General features: G+C 37.8%; 1 protein-coding gene across 2 annotated transcripts in view; it reads left to right on the top strand.

Moving 5' to 3' along the window:
• Nucleotides 1-11726, top strand: part of LOC149316524 (UDP-N-acetylglucosamine transporter) — a 32011-nt gene extending 20285 nt beyond the window's left edge. The window contains exons 5-8 of one of the 2 annotated variants that reach the window (XM_089515744.1): nt 2988-3159; nt 4897-5015; nt 8653-8786; nt 10474-11726. In XM_089515744.1, coding sequence (XP_089371870.1) covers nt 2988-3159; nt 4897-5015; nt 8653-8786; nt 10474-10564 — 516 coding nt within the window. In that variant the 3' untranslated portion in view covers nt 10565-11726. The remainder of the gene's footprint in view (nt 1-2987; nt 3160-4896; nt 5016-8652; nt 8787-10473) is intronic. The other variant, XM_089515745.1, reaches the window with a different exon arrangement.
• Nucleotides 11727-18149: the final 6423 nt, after the last annotated feature.

Genomic DNA, 18149 nt, shown 5'->3' on the forward strand with positions numbered 1-18149 from the left:
TATTACTGGCTCTTGAGATGAGAAATGTGATAAGCTTACGATGTGTCAGTTGAGTGTTCTCTTTACAATAAATTGACAATAAGAGAAGGCCTGGACAGAAAGTTATGGTTTGTTTCACAATGAGAGAGATTTGCATTAGTACAGTGTGCCCGTGTCATACGCAGGTGCCTTTTACACAGCTTTCAGCTTATGCTGAAAGCTGTGCAAAGGAAACAAAATGGAACATGCAGACATGGTGCGCGCATTGCGCCGCGCCGCATGCACGAGCCCCATTATTATCAGTGGGGCTTGAGCATACGCGCTATTTGCTTTACACGGGGGGGGGGGGGTCCAGAACGGATCCCTGCGTAAAGCAAGGGTGCACTGTATTGCATTCCAAAAATCTTTAACCTTGAAACAGTCCAACCCTGGTGGTGCAGTGGTTAAATACCTGTAGTGCAACCACTCACTCAAAACCACAAGGTTGCGAGTTCAAGACCCACAAAAGGCCTCAAGCTTGACTCAGGCTTGCATCCTTCTGAGAAGGTCACTAAAATGAGTACCCAGATTGTGTGTGTGGGGGGGTGCAAATTAGCTTACAGTTGTAAACCGCTTAGACACTGCTTAGGTGGTATGAAGCGGTATATAAATGAAGCTTGTTTGTTTTTGTTTTTGTTTGTTTGTTCCAAGGAGCCCAAGGTGTGGCAGCCTCTCCAACATTTTGGAGAGATGTTTTTCAGCATCCGGGACAATTTCACAGGTGTTAGATACCATGGGTATATTGATTTTAGGGTCCCCTCTTTTGTCAATGCCGATCTCGATTTATACAGAGGGAGGTCTATGAAGCTTTGAAGGTACCTAAATTCAGGTCCGATTTCCACATTAACCTGGCTGATTGATTTTTGCCCAAAAAAATTGTACTACATTTTGTATATAACGGTTGCCCCTCCCTTGCAGTCCTGCCCCTTGTCCATGCATAATATTTCATAAAAAGTCATTGGCCGAGGGTAGTTCCCTTGCAACATCACATTCTTTGCAAAGAATAACATCTAATTAATGCTTTTCTCTATGCATAGCCAGGGAAGCACATAATTCTTTAACACTGTAAGGCCATTGGCTTTCCAAGTAATGAACAATGAGAGCCCTGTTGGATCAATCAGAAAAATAAGCAGGTATTAAATAAAATAAGTAAATATGAAGAATAACCCAACTGAGTAAAAACTGTGAGGCTTCCTTCCTGCAGCTGCTTGTTATTTCAGATTAACTGATTAATTTTGTCATATATTGAGTTTGCTAATCAAAACAGAAAAAAGTGCGTAAAATTGCTACTTTTTGGTTTTGTAATATCTTTATAGAAAAATTTGCCCTTTATACAGTCCTTCAGCTGGATAAGGTAGCACTTTGTAACACAGAATATTTGATTTCCTGTGCACTGTCAGTCCATGTGCTAGTGAAACAGAGCAGTGGTCAGGCTCTGTATTCAGAAAGCATGGAAGTGCAAAGCACATAGCAGTTGCCACTTTCTAGAGTCACGTGTACTTACCTCTATAAAAATGGAAACCTGCTTGCTTTGTGTGTCTGTGTGCACGTGTCTTATATGAAATCTGGAATTTTGAAGATTAAACACAAGCAATTATCTCAAAAGGCTGGGTTAGGAATTAGATGGCTCTGTTAAAATACTAATGATTAGATGGCATGTGCTTTGAACTTTGTCAGTTATTATTTTTAAGCAAGTGTTATTCTATTAATTACAGCTAATCTCTTGGTTTTTAGCCTTTGTAATATGTGTTTTGTTTTGCTGAGACTTCTTGCTATATTGAAATATATGTTGAAATCTATAATGCTGGTGTATTGTGTATTTGCTCCATTAGTACTGTTTTTGGTTGTACAGTACCTAGATCATTTATTTTATGAGATGCATAATGAAAAATAAAAGGAGCTATAACTGCAATTCTCCCACCTAGTCTCATGCAAATTTACTCAAAAATAAACTATTCTTAGTTCAGAGACTTCAAACTGAGTGTGCCTTAGACTACTGTCACATGCACACTGCTAAGATAATGCCCCACTTAAATAACTGAGATTTATTGATGGCTAGGCTTCAGAAGTGTTGATAAATAATGCAGCCATTAAAAAAAAGGAACATAAAAAATGTATACAGTACTAAAATGTTATACATACAACCTATACATCCATTGGTATCATCAGCTAGGGTCAAAATTCACTCATCCTTTTGTGCAGACTCTGGTCTTCCAGTGGGTTTGGACTTCAGCTCCCAGAATCACTGATCATTGACTGTACTGTCTGGGAACTAAAAATGTGGTGTATCTATACATTCAGTTAGCTGCTGCGTGCAGAAACAACATACATTGACAAAACAAAGTCAATCAGATTTTAAATAAACCCCTTCGATTTGGCCTTTCAGTTTAAAAACATAAAATAAAAATATTTTGTTCTACATTTATTTCTGTTTCTTTTTTTTAATGACTGCATTACTTATTGCTGTTTAGCAACACATTTGAAGCTTGTTGTTGTTTTCTGCCTTCAAGTCATTTCTGACTTATGGCAACCCTAAATTGAATTTATCACAAGGTTTTCTTGGCAAAATGTTTTCAGAAGGGTTTGCCTTTGCCTTGCCCAAGGTCATCCAGTGGATTTCCATGGCTGAGCAGGGATTCGAACCCTGGTCTCCAGAGTCATAGTCCAGCACTCAAACCACTACAGCAGACTGGGCTCTAAATGAGACATGGATGGAAAATGTCTCTGGTGTTTCAGTGCATACTTTCACTGTTTGTAAGTAAAATACAAAAGTACAGACTTTGCATTCTGTGTCGCTTTTATTCAGCAGTGTATGTGTGTTCTGTATGTATATTGTTTTCGTTTTAATATGCACTCATTTTCCTTGTGGCACCTGAAAGACTAACAAATTTATTAGGAGTCTATATTTTTTTCTGTACCAGATTAGCAGAACTATTCCTTTAGAATTTATTATATTTTTTCCCTTTTAGTGGCCAACAGATTCACAAGCAGCCGCAACTAAAGAGCTTTCAGCGGGATCACAGTTTGTGGGCCTGATGGCAGTACTAATAGCCTGCTTTTCAAGTGGATTTGCTGGAGTGTATTTTGAGAAAATTTTGAAAGAAACAAAACAGTCAGTATGGATTAGAAATATTCAGCTAGGTAAGCTTTTTTTTTCTTAGTGAAAGACCTAGAACAAAGATTAAGGTGTAGCTCAGAATGTAAATTGGTTGCCTCAGTATGCTCTGTGTAATCAAATTGTTACAGAAGCATATGCCAAACTTGCCATTAACTGTGCTAACAGGAACTTGAGCCATTGCATCCTGTTCAAAATGTAATTGTTGTTCACTTTATTGTATGACGCAGCGTGGTTTGTTTGATTTTTGATATCATTTAATGGGTGCTAAAGAATATGGCTGGAATCCAAAGTACATTGCAACTATTACCATGAGACAAAATGAACTTCGGCTTTTTTAAAAAGCAGTCCCCTCCATGCAACAAAACAACACACTTTGGAAACAAGGGGACTTTATGTGGTTTGTCATTTAACATGGGGGTTCTCTGAATAATAACAAAAACTGATTATATGCTTCTAATTTAATAATCTGAATTTTACCTCCTGTATCCTTATTTCAACTGATAATAGCACATAAATAGTTGAAGGGAATCGAAAATCAACCCCTTCCAGTTTTTCTGATGGAACTTGGCAGTTCCTACTCATACTTGTCCTCTGCTCTACCCCAGTAATGCATTGAGTGCATTTTGACCTGGGAGTGTCATCTTCTGGCACTCTCTTGTTTCATTTTGCATTGCCTTATCATAGTGTTTTCATGGTAAAAGACATTCAAAAGTCATGCCACCTTCTGCATAGTACTAACAAGCATTAGCTATGGTGCTCCACCAGTGTCACCCATCCCAACCACTACTGCTGTCCAGTTGCTGTTTTGCATATTTAGTCTAGCTCCATAGCAAAAGCCTGTCCGACATGGGACACCTTACTAACAGCACTAATAACATTAGCATAGTCTCTTACCTTGCAGGAGCAAGCAGTCCCACCACCACAGAAAAGTGGTGCCATGGTGAGTTAAAAGCAGAAACTCTTAAATGCAGCAAACTCTAGCTTGACTGAAGTATTATGAAAGGTGACAAAACTCGTCACAAGAGGATGGACAAGGCTGTGCCAAGTATCCTGTTTCTAACATGACAACGTGGCGTAACTACATCCTTGCAAACACCCCAAATATAGAAAATGAAAACCTGCAACAGTGAGCCCTATGCATAGACAGTTGTATTCACAGAATCTTCCACATTATTCAGAACTCTGATTCACATCAAAGCCCCATGAATTCAGCAGTATACACAAAACCTTCCCTAGTGTACATGTTTCCTCTATAAATGTGGATGCCTGTGGAGATGGCATTTTACATGATGTTACTTCAGGAAAGGGCTACTTGTGTCCCCCTCCCTGCTTGTATGGTGAGAATCATTGCTTTTCATAAGGCCTAAACCAGTTACACATTGAAACTTTTTTTTTAAACGCATTTTCAGAACTTAAAGAAGGCAACTTTTCTTTCATCAGTTATACTTAGCATAGGTTTAGAGCTTGATAAACCCTAGCGAAGGCCTTGGGCTGGACCATGTAGGAAACATGCAACTAGTATCATTGCCAACACCAATTAGTTGTTTGTTTGTTTTTTACTTCTGACTAGTGTGTCCTTTGAGTTAAGAGACTGCAGTGTTTTGCACAAGGTACAGTTCCACAGACTATGATCAAGGAAGAATGTGGAAGACATTACTGTATATTAAGACACGTGTCCACATGTGTCTGAATTTGGGATGGCAGGAGTTCTGTTTTTGCTTTTTATTTTACTATGATTCAAAATCTGACTTCTCTTTCAGGATTTTTCGGTAGCATATTTGGATTGATGGGTGTGTATATCTATGATGGAGAACCTGTATCAAAGAATGGATTTTTTCAAGGTTATAATAAGCTAACCTGGATAGTAGTAGTGCTGCAGGTAATGAATTCAAACTTATATGTTTTTCCACACCCTCCCCATCAACTGGGCTTATTTTCCAACAGAATGTTAGTGCTGTTTTTGTTTGTTTGTTTTTTGCAGGGGGTAACATTGCTAGTTTTTGTTTAATGGGTTGAATTACTAGATTAAAAGCTTGGTCAGTTTTTTTAAATTGCTGGCAGTTTAATCAGGTATACCATTATTATTTTATAATTAATGTATTAATTCAGTATAAGATCTCTGAGGGAAATATATGAATCCAAGTCTGCTCCTTCTCCTCCAGCTTAAGTTGGCAATTGTCATCTTGGAAATTATGTTCCTTTTCACAGGAAAAATGCCTCTTCCCAAAGTTGCTTTCTGCAACATGTCTGGCTGTTAGTATAGATAAATGCTTCCTTCTTCACATTTATATATCTTCATGTGCAAATTTCTAGAGAATTAATTGACTAAAACCCACATAATTAATTATGTTTATTTAATCAGCTAACATTCCATTTTATTGATACTAATAGGATTCATTTTGCACATCCTTGCCCTTATGTGTTAGTATTCATAGAGACTCTTTATGTTTTAAAACACTAAATGAAGGCAACCTTTAAAATATATATTTTAAAATAAATAGCTTTGTTTTATGATATAGAAATGTGCAGCTGCTCAGCAGCAGCTCCTAATACTATACTTGAATGTCTATACTTAAAAAATAGAAGGCTCACATAGCATAGTGACTAGCAGCACAATCCTATCCTTATTTGATCAGAAATAGAACGTATTGAGTTCAGTAGTTCTTATTTGTGGAATTAGGGAGACTAGGAACTTCAGACTGAGAGTGTGGGCTGGGATGTCTTTGACATTACCTCAGTAACAACAACTTTTATTTATAACGCCCTTTATAACGTCAGAACATATACAATAAAAAGCAAACGATAAAACAACAGCATATACTAATATGCTAAAAACAAAGACAAACAAAATCCTTCTCAGTCACTACCCATTTCATCCACCTTAGTCAAGGTCAGCAACTTTATCTGGCGAATCAAAGAAGAAGATCTTAACTTTTATGAAATTGGATCAGATCCTCCTCCAGCCAGAGGTACAAAGAAAGGCTGTTCCACAAACACACAGCCATATCCTGAAAGGCTTGCAGCCTTGACAGAGCTGTACATTTTGGTGGAACTGCCAATAATCCTTTGTCTGCAGATCTTAAATTTCTAGATGGTACATACCGTGCTAGCCAAGCTGCCAAATACAGGAGGAGGTTAAAGCTCAGGGCCTTAAAAGCTAGGACCAAAAGCTTATAATGAGCCCTGGTCTGAACTGGAAGCTAGTGGAGGGATCTACGAGAGGAAGAGATGTGTGAGTGTTTGGGGAGATTTAAGACAACATGGGCAATGCTGTACTAGATTAAAACTAGAGGAGTAAGAGACCAGGAAGGCAAACCTACCAGTAGGCTATTACAATAGTCCAGGTATGAAATAAGCAAGGCCTGGATAAGCAGATGGGCAGTCTTGACAGTCAAAAACCTACAGATCCTACAATTCCCCCTCCACTTTTCTCTTAGGTTTTCCTTACCATGACATCATTTTTGGCTATAGTTCTGGCTTGGAAGTAAAATCCCAAGGGAGCTATGCTTCTCTGGGGCATCTGGGAGTCTGGTGAAAGTTAGAACATGTTCAGTGTCATTACACTTCCCTCCGTCTTCCTGTTTCTCCAAATATCCATAGGAAATGTTCCAATTTTCTCCCAAATGAATTCCAGAAAACCGAAATGTAAACTGTTTTGCCCTACAGTTGTTGCTGGACCACAACTCTTACTATCCCTTACTATTAGCTATGCTAGCTTTGACTGATGGGAAATTGCAGTACAATAACTTCTTGAGACCTGCAGCTTCCTTTCCCTGCTCTAAGGGCATTGTTTTATGGTTCCCATTCTGCAGATGGATATCTATGAATAGTTCAGTAGCCAGTTTAATTTAATAATGATGAGGGGTTGTCTTCAAAGAGAGTTCTTTTTAACTTTTCATCAAATTCCAGACAAGCCAGTTAAACAGGAATATGTGACTTGAATATTTCACTGAGGACAGAATGCTTACTTGATAACAACTGTTTCAGCAATGAGAGATATCCTAGCTAAGGATGAAAAAAGCAGAGATAGGAAAGTTAGCAGAAAGGGTTAGTGTGCGTGCGTGTATGCGTGCACCATTAAGTCGCCTGTCAACTTAGGGCAACCCCATTAATTACATAGAGTTTTCTTAGGCAAGAAATCCTCAGAGGTGGTTTTCCAATTCCTTCCTATGAAATACAGCTTATAGCACGTGGTATTCATTGGCAACCTTCCATCCAAGTACTAATCAGGGTTCACTCTGCTTAATTTCAAAGATCAGGAGGGATCTGGTACATTTAATTGTGTCTAGTTAGTCATTAATCAACTAAAAAAAACCAATCCAATTGCATTTGTTCTAAAAGGGGGGGAATTAACTATTAATTTTATATTAAATTGCACACAGGTTTAAGTTTAAAGGCTAGACTGTAGCCATTACTTGGGAAAGAAGGAAATTACTATTTGAGAATTTGGGTTTTTTTAATCCTATTCATCCCAGCTAACTCCCTTTTTTTGCTTTTCTTTTCCTCATCCCATTTAATTTCATCATAACCTTGTCTTTTCTTTAGCTTACTGATTCCCACATGGATCTCAGCAAAAGTCCCAGGTTAAAAGCTTCAGCATTCAGTTTCCTGGGACACATGAGGCTCCTCTGTGCAGTGTCCAGTGTACAAAACAGAAGGTTGCAAAGAAGACCCTCCCTTTCCAAGCTTGCTATTTGTCAATTTAACATTTAGCCTTAGAATTGACTAATCTATCATACTTTAATTATGAATAAAACTAAAGATTCTTATAGCCATTTGTATTTCCACCAGTTTGGATGTTATGAACTCTAAACACTTTAATTTCCCAGCTCTGAAGGGCCAACAGTAAGAACCATTTTTCAAAAATCCAAGAAACCTAGGCTTTGGGTAAAGGAATAGCTGGGAAATGTAAAACTCATTTTCTCTTTAGCACAGTCTCATTTAACTAACGACTAGTATAACTAATAAGGTAGTTTGGGAATTACAATAATGCTGAAATTCTAACTTACTGATTTAAATTGAAAATAAATTCAGTTAAGATGCCCATTTTAGTAAGAAAATTTCTAACTTAAATGATAATGTAATTTATTTTAATTAAGTCTTTATGAAATGTTCAGTCAACAATATCTGGAGGGCCAGATGTTTTCCATCCTTGCCCTAAAATAATTGATACTAGGCCTGATAACAATTTTTTAAAGACTAGCCTAAGCTGCTTTTATATTTGATTAAAAATATGTAGATTCTTTTAAAAAATCTTGATACATACAAGCAGGTTAGAGCAATACTTATAAAAACCATGGATGGTCAAAATTCATTCCTCCTCCTCTCACGTAGCAATGCTTTTTGTATGTCATGTGCATATCTTCCAAAAAGAAACAGCTTTTCCTCTTTGGGATATTGTTTTACAACATGTAAGGTTCATGTCTAAGCAGATATAGTTAATTAAAATTCATCTAATTAATTTAATCACAAGTTTTAAAGATTTGGTAATAATCTACTTTTTAATGTTTTGCCAGGCACTTGGAGGCCTCGTTATAGCTGCTGTTATAAAGTATGCAGACAACATTTTAAAAGGATTTGCAACATCCTTGTCTATTATATTGTCAACGTTAATCTCCTACTTTTGGCTGCAAGATTTTGTTCCTACAAGGTAAGAGTAGGTTACAGAAATAATTGGAAAATGCAGACATTTTATATAAGCATAAATGGATTGTAATTAAATTATATTTAAGTGCTTAATTAAATTTTATGGAAATATGTTAAAATATGGTATAATATCTGTCCTTTACAATGCAATCCTATGCTTATCTTTTCAGGAGAAAATGTCACTGATTTCAGTGCAGCTTATTAATAATAATAATAAAATTTATTTATATTTTCCCCCCTCTCCTAGATAACTATATACTAAGTGAAAGCCTACTTGTAGCAAACTGATGTATTCAAAGAGATAACGAATTATAACTCCAATGAGAACAAATCAAAGTTTGGCATATGTACATTCATGCTAGCACTCCAACTGCCAGACACACCATTTTAAGCTGAATTTTACTTCCACGTTGGTTATGCATCTATTGTACTGACTTTTTTTATTGCACCTGTTCTTTGACAGACCATGGATAGAAAAAATTTCAGCCCCTAGACCAAAACCAACTCCTAAGAGTCAGCATAAGAGGCAAAAGGATTGTGTGCTCTCCCCCTTCACTCAGAAAGTTTAGAGTAGTGCTTGAATCTTTCTCCAACTCTGGAGACAGGGCAGACTCCTCCACTGTACTTGAAGAGAGCTAAAGAGAATCCTGTTCTCCATCTACTTAAAGGGCCCTGGCAGTTGCCTCATTCTGCCTTATTGATAACAGTAGAGCTTGCCTTGAACTCTCTTATTCAAGCTATTGAAGATCCCCCAGGTCTCTTTTTTCTGAAACTGTTTTTGACCCACCTCCACTCTGAGCACTTCTACAGGCCACTTCAGACAAAGTTGTTCTTTTTAAGAGTGCTTAGCTAAAGAAGAAATCGCAGCAAAAATAAAGTAGCAGGCCTATTGAACCCTGGGTGACTTAATTCCAAATAAATATGCATTTTAGTATCATTTATAAGATTCTTCCTCATAAAACAGTGTAGTATTCTCAATTTTTAGAACAGTGTTATAAATCTGTTCATAGACAAGAACACAGTCAATGTTATATTTCAACCTGAAGGCTATTTATAATAGCTTACAAATCAATGCAGACCAGGAAAATGATTAAATGCCAAGAGCAAAATATTTACCTGCCTCACCTGTTGTTTGTTTCTAATGTTTTGCTCTATAGCAGCAGTGCATAATTTGCATGAAATTGGTGGGAAATTGACTACAGGAGGGATTTGACAGTGAGGCATTCAGTCCCTCACACATAAGGCCATGGGGGAGGGTTGTCCATCCTGTATCTAGAAGCAGAGACATTATATTCCATTGTTGTAAAAAAAAAACATTTACCAGAAAGTCTTAATAAAGTGATCTTAATTTCTTTATTATTATTCCAGATCTTTAGAAATACCCTAGCCTTTCAATAAAAGCTTGGAACATGAGGAACATGAAAGCTATAAATCTGTTTTAGAAAAGAATAGAAGAATGGGAAAAACAAAGTCTGGTTGCAAAACCAATGTTTCTTTTATTAGATAATATCTAGGGTTATGATGCCTGTTAGTAGTCCACTAAATCAGTTGCTTAATGGTGAACCAACTTTCAAGTAAAACCCATTAACTCAGTGAATCAGCTCTAGTTGGGACTACCAAGAAGATTCAACCCTGAATGTGAAACAGTCATACATTCTAAGAATTCACTGTGTTTTTCTCTTTTCATTTAGTGTTTTTTTCCTTGGAGCCGTTCTTGTAATAGCTGCTACATTCCTATACGGTTATGATCCAAAGCCTGCAGGGAATCCTATTAAAGCATAGCAGACTTTTCCATGCCAGACCATTTTGCCAAGACTGTGCATTAAGGACCTCAGAGTAACTCTGTATGGAGGACCATTAAGCACAGGAAAGAAAGAGTTGGTACTGTATCTGCAGAACGATATAAAATAATGGTTCATGGGAGACAAATGAGGTGAAGACAGAAAACAATGTGTACCTCTGGAAAAGAAGAGAGGCCGAAAATAAAACTTGAAGGGAACACATTGCTTCTAGTACCTGCAATTTGAAATGCTTCCAGTTTGAACTCTGAGATTAAATCAGAATGATTTACTGGCTACGAAAGCTGCAGAAATGTCCTATGCACTCTTTTTGCAAGAGCACACGACAACATATGTTTGAATCATATCTGTTTTTGCAAATTGACTGTTTCATCTTAGTATGTTTTTTTAAAAACAAACAAACAACTGCGTAAGTATCAAATCAAAAAAGAGATAAAATCTTGTTCTACCGTGATGGTTCTGATTAGGCATTCCTATTTAAAAACCTGCAAAATATGATTGAATCAATTTCATTTTCAGATTTTTAATATTTTATACAGAAAACTGAATCAATAAACAGAAATCGATGTTATAAAACATCTATATACATTTCTTAACAGTAATGACACATTTCTTTGATAAATTCCATGTGAGGGTAAATTTAATACTTTTATCATTTATAGAGTAAGTCAGCAGTGTTGTGTTGATTGGTCTGTCTGTCTGTCTGTCTATCTATCTAGCTAGCTGTTTGTCTATTTGTCTATCATGGTCAGGTCACACAAACCATGCTGACTGCACTTTTCTTATTTAAATGGGGGACACTGAAGATCTATAGAAACAAATGGAAGTGGCAAAGCTACTCATGAAATAGTATTTATTCCCATATGCGGCAAATGGCCATAATACAGCCACAGTGCCATTACTGATACTGAATATGGGCCAGTTTGTTCAAAGAACAACTACTTTGCTAGATAAGCAAAAAAAAATATTGTAATTAACTTACAGTACATTTCGTTGCTTATAAAATTAATTTGAAAATATTTTTAAATGTCTTTTTAAAATTTGCCAAGTAACTGTTTTAAAGGTATTATCTATCATTCCTTTTGGAGCAATGGTTATATATCGTCTGTATATACTGTACTATATTTCAGAGCTTTTTTTAAAAAATGGAGGAATTATGTAATTAAAGTAGTTCAGTCCACTGTCTAAATTCCATTTTTAGAAAACATGGTAATCTTATTAACAAAGAAATGAAGCATGTTATCGTGCAATAATGACATGCTTCTTCCTGTGAGTGGAGGTACAGCTAAGGGCCCCGTGGACACCTCCTTCCGTGAACGTGAAACTTGAAATACATTCTGAACTGAGGGCCATGTTGGGAAAAAAATGTTGGATGAGTTCCAGTGGCAGATAATTGTTACCAATAGAAGAGGGATCCATTGGTTATGTGATAATCTATATGAATACACATAGGTGTGTGTGTGTTGTGTGCCTTGAAGTCATATGGTGGCCCTATCATGGGATTTTCTTGGCAAAATTTATTCAGAGGAGCCTTCCCTGAATCTGAGAGCATGTGACTTGCCCAAGGTTACTCAAAGGGCTTCATGGCCAAGCTGGATACCCCAAATCTGTTGTGGATAGGGCCATGCATCATGTGGCCTTATCACCCCAGATTTGAAGGAAGGCAGGTTTTTAAAGGGTTTTTAAGCAGACAAGCCATAGTTTCAGTCTCATAGCCATAGTATTTTGGCAGCTTCAAAGGCAAAACATCTCGTAAAACCCCCAACATGGTGCAGAAGTATCTGTGTGATATATCTTGGCTGTTTCCATGGATTTGAATAGAAAGCTGTAGTATGTGATCCACACCCTCTTAGGAATTGATGCTGGGATGTTGTGTTTGTGACCATGGGAGGACTTCTGACAGTATGTGATTTGCCATGCAAATACATCCATGGGTCAGCTAGGATGTATTATGGGAATTGCTTTTTTGTAAAAGGTGTTCCAGTTTAATATTGCTGGTAAATCTCTTATTAAGTGGCTTTCAAAAATATATCAAACCAAGGGGATACATACCTGTTTAACATTGGTTTTCTCCAATCCAGAAGTGGATTGGAGAAAACCTTACTCCCCCCCACCCCCAAAAAACATGGGTCTGTCTGTGTGACAGATTAGACGTCTTGAGAGTATTTGTATGACTCTCTAGCTATGTTAGATTGGGGGATTTTATTGCCAGAAACCATGATTTAAACCTGTTAGTGTTCAGTTGTTCCAAGACCTGTTTTGCTGAAATATTTCAGACTGCAGTTTTATCTGTGTCTCCTCAGAAATAAATCAAAAGGACTCAAATAAGTATGAATAGGATTGCAGTCTCAGTAACAATATTTATCCATTAGTTTTTAATTAAGCCTTCCAAGAAGTGTACAACAATGTCACAGGTCTTTTAAATGGTGAATAATGCATTTACAATAGAAATGTTAATGATTACTTACCTGCAGTGTCTCTACTACTAATAGTTAACAGTAAAAGTAATTCATGTTCCAGACATTGGCACAGGTAAAGAAAGAAACTGCCAACGAACTTTAGAATATTTTCCAAAATGGTGGGGATAACCTGACCACCCATATTTAATAGAAAATGCCGCACAGTTCTGAGGTTAGTCTGATTGTTTTTCTCTCTTGTATTTATAGGAGCTGTTTTATTTTGTGGTATAAGGAGAAAGCTGGGGGAGAGGAAAGTTCTCAACCAGATTGTTGTAGTACTGTCCTAACTGAAACCTCTTTCATGACCAGGCAGATAGCATTGGAAAGTACTATGCACATTTAGGATACCCTACCTACATGTTGTAGAAACCAATGTGTAAGTTGTGATATGTGGCAAAGAGAAGAACTACTACGTGTTATACCTGCAAACACCTGTTTCCTAAATATATTTGCTGATGAGCAGAAATTAAGGATAATATCAGAGTGTGCATGAAGGCCAGTACTGCTTCCTCTGCCAAATAAACCTTTCTCGAATCTGCGTCCACACTGCAGGAATAATCCAGGCCGACATTTTAACTGCCATGTTTCAGTGCTGTGGAATTCTGGAAACTGTTATAAAATCATAGAGTTGAAAGAGACCACAAGGACCATCCAGTCCAACCCATTCTGCCATGCAGGAACACAGAATCAAAGCACTCTCAACAGGTGGCCATCCAGCCTCTGTTTAAAGACCTCCAAGGAAGGAGACTCTGCTACACTCCGAGGGAGTGTGTTCCACTGTCAAACAGCCCTTACTGTCAAGAAATTCCTCTTAATGTTGAAGTGGAATCTCTTTTCCTGTAGCTTCCATCCATTGCTCCGGGTCCTAGTCTCTGGAGCAGCAGAAAACAAGCTTGCTCCCTCCTCAATATGACATCCCTTCTAGTTTTTAAACAGAGCTATCATATCACCTCTTAACCTTCTCTTCTCCAGGCTAAACATCCACAGCTCCGTAAATCATTTCTCATAGGGCTTCATGGTTTCCAGACCCTTCACCATTTTGTTCTCTCTCCTCTAGATACGCTCCAACTTCTCAACATCCTTTTTGAATTGTGCCCAGAACTGGACACAGAATTCTAGGTGAGGCCTGACCAAGGCAAAATAGCGTGGCACTATTACTTCCCTTGATCTAAATGCTATTCCTCTATTAATGCAGCTTAGAATCGCATTGGCCTTTTTAGTTGCCACATCATATTGTTAATTCATGTTCAACTTGTGGTCTACTTGGACTCCTAGATCCCTTTCACGCGTAGTTTCATTCAGCCAGGTGTCCCCCATCCTATATCTGTGTATTTCATTTTTCCGTCCTAAGTGCAGTACCTTACATTTCTCCCTGTTGAAGTTCATTTTGTTAGCTTTGGCCCAGCTTTCCAGTCTATTCAGGTCATTTTGAATTTTGATCCTATCCTCTGGGGTGTTAGCTATTCCTCCTAATTTGGTGTCATCTGCAAATTTGACAAGTATGCTCCCAATTCTGTCATCAAAGTCATTGATAAAGATGTTGAATAGCACTGGGCTCAGGACAGAGCCCTGTGGGACCCCACTGGTCACTTCTCTCCAGGATGAAAAGGAGCCATTGTTGAGCAGCCTTTGGCTTCCGTCAGTCAACCAATTACAAATCCATTAACAGTTATGTTGTCTAGCCCACATTTCACTAGCTTGTTTGTAAGAATGTCATGGGAAACCTTGTCAAAGGCCTTACTGAAATCAAGATATACTATATCCACAGCATTCCCTTCATCGTAACAAGCTGGTAATTTTATCAAAGAAAGAGATCAGATTAGTCTGGCATGACTTGTATTTAGACTTCTCTGCCTGAGAATTCTAAATACCCCTCCTTAAAACTGCCAATCCCAGAATGCAAAAGGAGGCAGCTAGAGCAGTGAAAGTGGAATAGTAGCACTATAAGAGTATAGTGTGATAAGCACCAAAGTTTGCCCTCCTCCAGTCTTCTGGGACTTCTCCTGTTCCCCAGGAGTTCTCAAAGATTATTGCCAATCGTTCTGAGCTTACATTTGCCAGTTCTTTTAATACCCTTCATCTGGTTCCAAAGACTCAGATTCATTTAGAGTAACAAGGTATTCCTGTACTATCTCTATACTTATTCTGTGCTGAATTTCCCCTATTCTGTCCTCTGCTCCATTTTCCTCAATTTGAGCACCCTTTTCCTTTTGTAAGAAGACAGAGGGAAAGAAGGTGTTGAGTAATTCTGTCCTGTTAGCATTTTGCCATCTTCTCCACACAGTGGCCCTACCATTTCCTCCTCCTTATTTTTGCTGCAAACATAGGCAAAAAAGCCCTTTTTATTGTTCTTAACCTCTCTAGCAAGCCTAAGCTCATTCTGCGCTTTAGCTTTTCTGACCCTATACGTGCTCGTTATTTGTTTGAATTCTTTTTTGGTGATTTCCCTCTTTTCCCATTTCTTATACATGTTCTGTTTAAAATTTAACTCTTTGAAAGTTCTTCCATCCTGGTTTCTTGAGACACCTCTCATTTTTCTTCCTGATTGGAACTATTTGAAATTGTGCCTTCAGTATGTCCCTTTTGAGAAACTTCCATCTGTCCTGAACGTCATTCTCTTTTAGTATTGCTGACCATGGGATCACCCCCAGTATTTCTCTACGTTTACTGAAATCAGCTTTCCTAAATTTTCGAATGCATGTCTGGCTATGACTGGCTTCTCGTTTGTTGTGATAGCAGAGTTCTTTGACAGAGAAGGCTAAATGTCTCACAAAACTACAGTTCCCAGATTTTCATAGCAATGAACCATGGCAGTTAAAGTGCTGTCAACCTGGATTATTTCTGCAGTGTGGATGCAGCCTCAGTCTAAGGTGGGAGATGAGGGAGACAGAATGTATAGGATTTGGAATGAACTAGGTTATTTTCTGTCTAATCCCATATGTTCTTGCCAAGAGATCCCAGCCTTAAAAAAAGAGGAAGCAAAACAAAAATGGCATGTATCTTTTTCTATAAAAACTGGCTAGATGTAAACCATTCAAGTTCATTACTTTTTCTGAATCTCATTATTTCCATGTCCTTTTGGAATATGAGAGAGCTAAACTGATCTGTAAATAAATTCTACACAATCATGCCCACTAATACATTGAAACAATAAAAGGCAACTTTGGTGGGAAAGGAATTAGCTCTCTGTGGTTCAGGATGTTATTTCGTAGACTATTAAAATAAGCAAAAGCCCAGCTGTTGAGTCTTCCACAGGTATATAAAATCTTCATGTTAAATGCCATAAAAATTTTAAATAATGCTTTTTGAATTGTTTGTATTTTCTTTCTAGCCCAAATGCTTTTTAGAACAGGCTTAAATTGATTATTCTGAGATTCTCTTAACAACTAAAGTCAGAAACATTTCACAAACACAGAAACTCTTTACAGTTTTCTAGTTTCCTGCATCACAAAAAGTTCTCCAGTGCCCTGAGCCTTATATATTTGCAGAACAGAGGCTAACTAGAATGGAAACACTGAATTTACATAAGTGTTGATCTAACAAGTTGCTATTGATTCAGCGAGTTTGCTGTAGGGATTTATCTGCTATAGGGATATAAAATCTTTGTGAAAGATGCTATTAATATTTCAGAACAAGATGAACCTGGATTTTCATCACCTTAATTTGATTATATCTGAGCCCTGGGGCCCTAGCACACTACACAATTATAGCACAATGATTCCACTGTAACTGCCATAGTTGAATCTTATGGAATCCTGAGGTTTGTAGTGTTTGTGAGGAGCACTAGAGCTCTTTGTCAGAAAATTCAAAATACCCCCCCCAACTGCATATTCCAGGCTTCCACAGGATGTTGCCATATCATTTTAAAGTGCAATGATAGTGCTATAATTACGTAGTGTGAAAGGGCTCGTGAAGACCACTTTATCAGGTAAGACCATGAAATGTATCACCATAAGATGCAAATAACACTATAATATGCATTAATATACATTTTGAACTTTCTACTTCTTAAACACTACGTAAACTCTGGTTTCCATAAATAACTTCTAAACAGATCATCATATTGATTTTTTGCACCAAAGAAAATAGCAAAGAGTCTTGTAACACCTTTAAAACTAACAAATGTATTCTGGTGTAGGCTTTAGATACACCTAATGAAGGGACTCTAGTTCAAAACACTTATTCTCTATTTTTTGTGGGTTTTTGAGGCTATGTGGCTGTGTTCTGGAAGAATTTATTCCTGTCTTTCACCTGCATCTGTGGTTGGCATCTACAGAATGGAGGAAACATCACCCAGGGTCATGGGGTTTCCGAGCAGACAATGGATCACTAATTAAATAGACACAAATCCTCCTCCCATATCCTCCCACATGAGGCCTTGCTATTCACCAATAGACCAACACACAGATTTACATATAAATCACTTTCTCTCAACCAAGGGTCACACATTATATATACCCCACACACCTCCATGCCACCATTCTTTGAAGATGCCAGCCAGAGATACAGGCGAAATGTCAGGAATAAATTCTTCCAGAACATGGCTACATAGTCTGAAAAACCCACAAAAAAACTATGGATGCTGGCCGCAAAAGCCTTCACCTTTGCACTGATTCTCTAATTAGTGTGTCAGTTATCACGGTGCCACAAAACTATGGTTTGGCTGAATAATCATTGCCCTTCCAGAAGAGCCCCTTCCATTCAGGGAATACTTTTGATCTAGTGAGTGATCTTAAAATGGGGAAATTTGACCCCCATTCTCCCCCACTCCAGCAGTTTTCCTCCTCTGTTCCAGAAGGTCCCCCTGTCCTCTGGAGCAGATTTTCAGGTATATAAAAAACTGCTGTAGATGAAAGGAGGAATAAGGTACAGTTGTTTCTTCACTTTCTGCTGGTGGGAAACAATCCATGATTTGAATACATCTAACAGAGGATTCTTCGGTATTCAAGCCTCTAAATAAATTCTTTGGCCTGTTACAGACTGCCAAAATAAAGCTGCTTGGGGTCTCTTTGGAGCTATGCTGTTTAAATGATGCATGCATCCTAAGAATCCAGAAGCTGCACCAAAGCTGCACTCCAGTGCTTAGGAATGGAGTGTGGCTTCGGCGCG

This window comes from Sceloporus occidentalis, unplaced genomic scaffold (genome assembly GCF_023333645.1).
Source record: "Sceloporus occidentalis isolate IW3139 unplaced genomic scaffold, rSceOcc1.0.p SCAF_3, whole genome shotgun sequence".
In the NCBI taxonomy this organism is placed as follows: domain Eukaryota; kingdom Metazoa; phylum Chordata; class Lepidosauria; order Squamata; family Phrynosomatidae; genus Sceloporus; species Sceloporus occidentalis.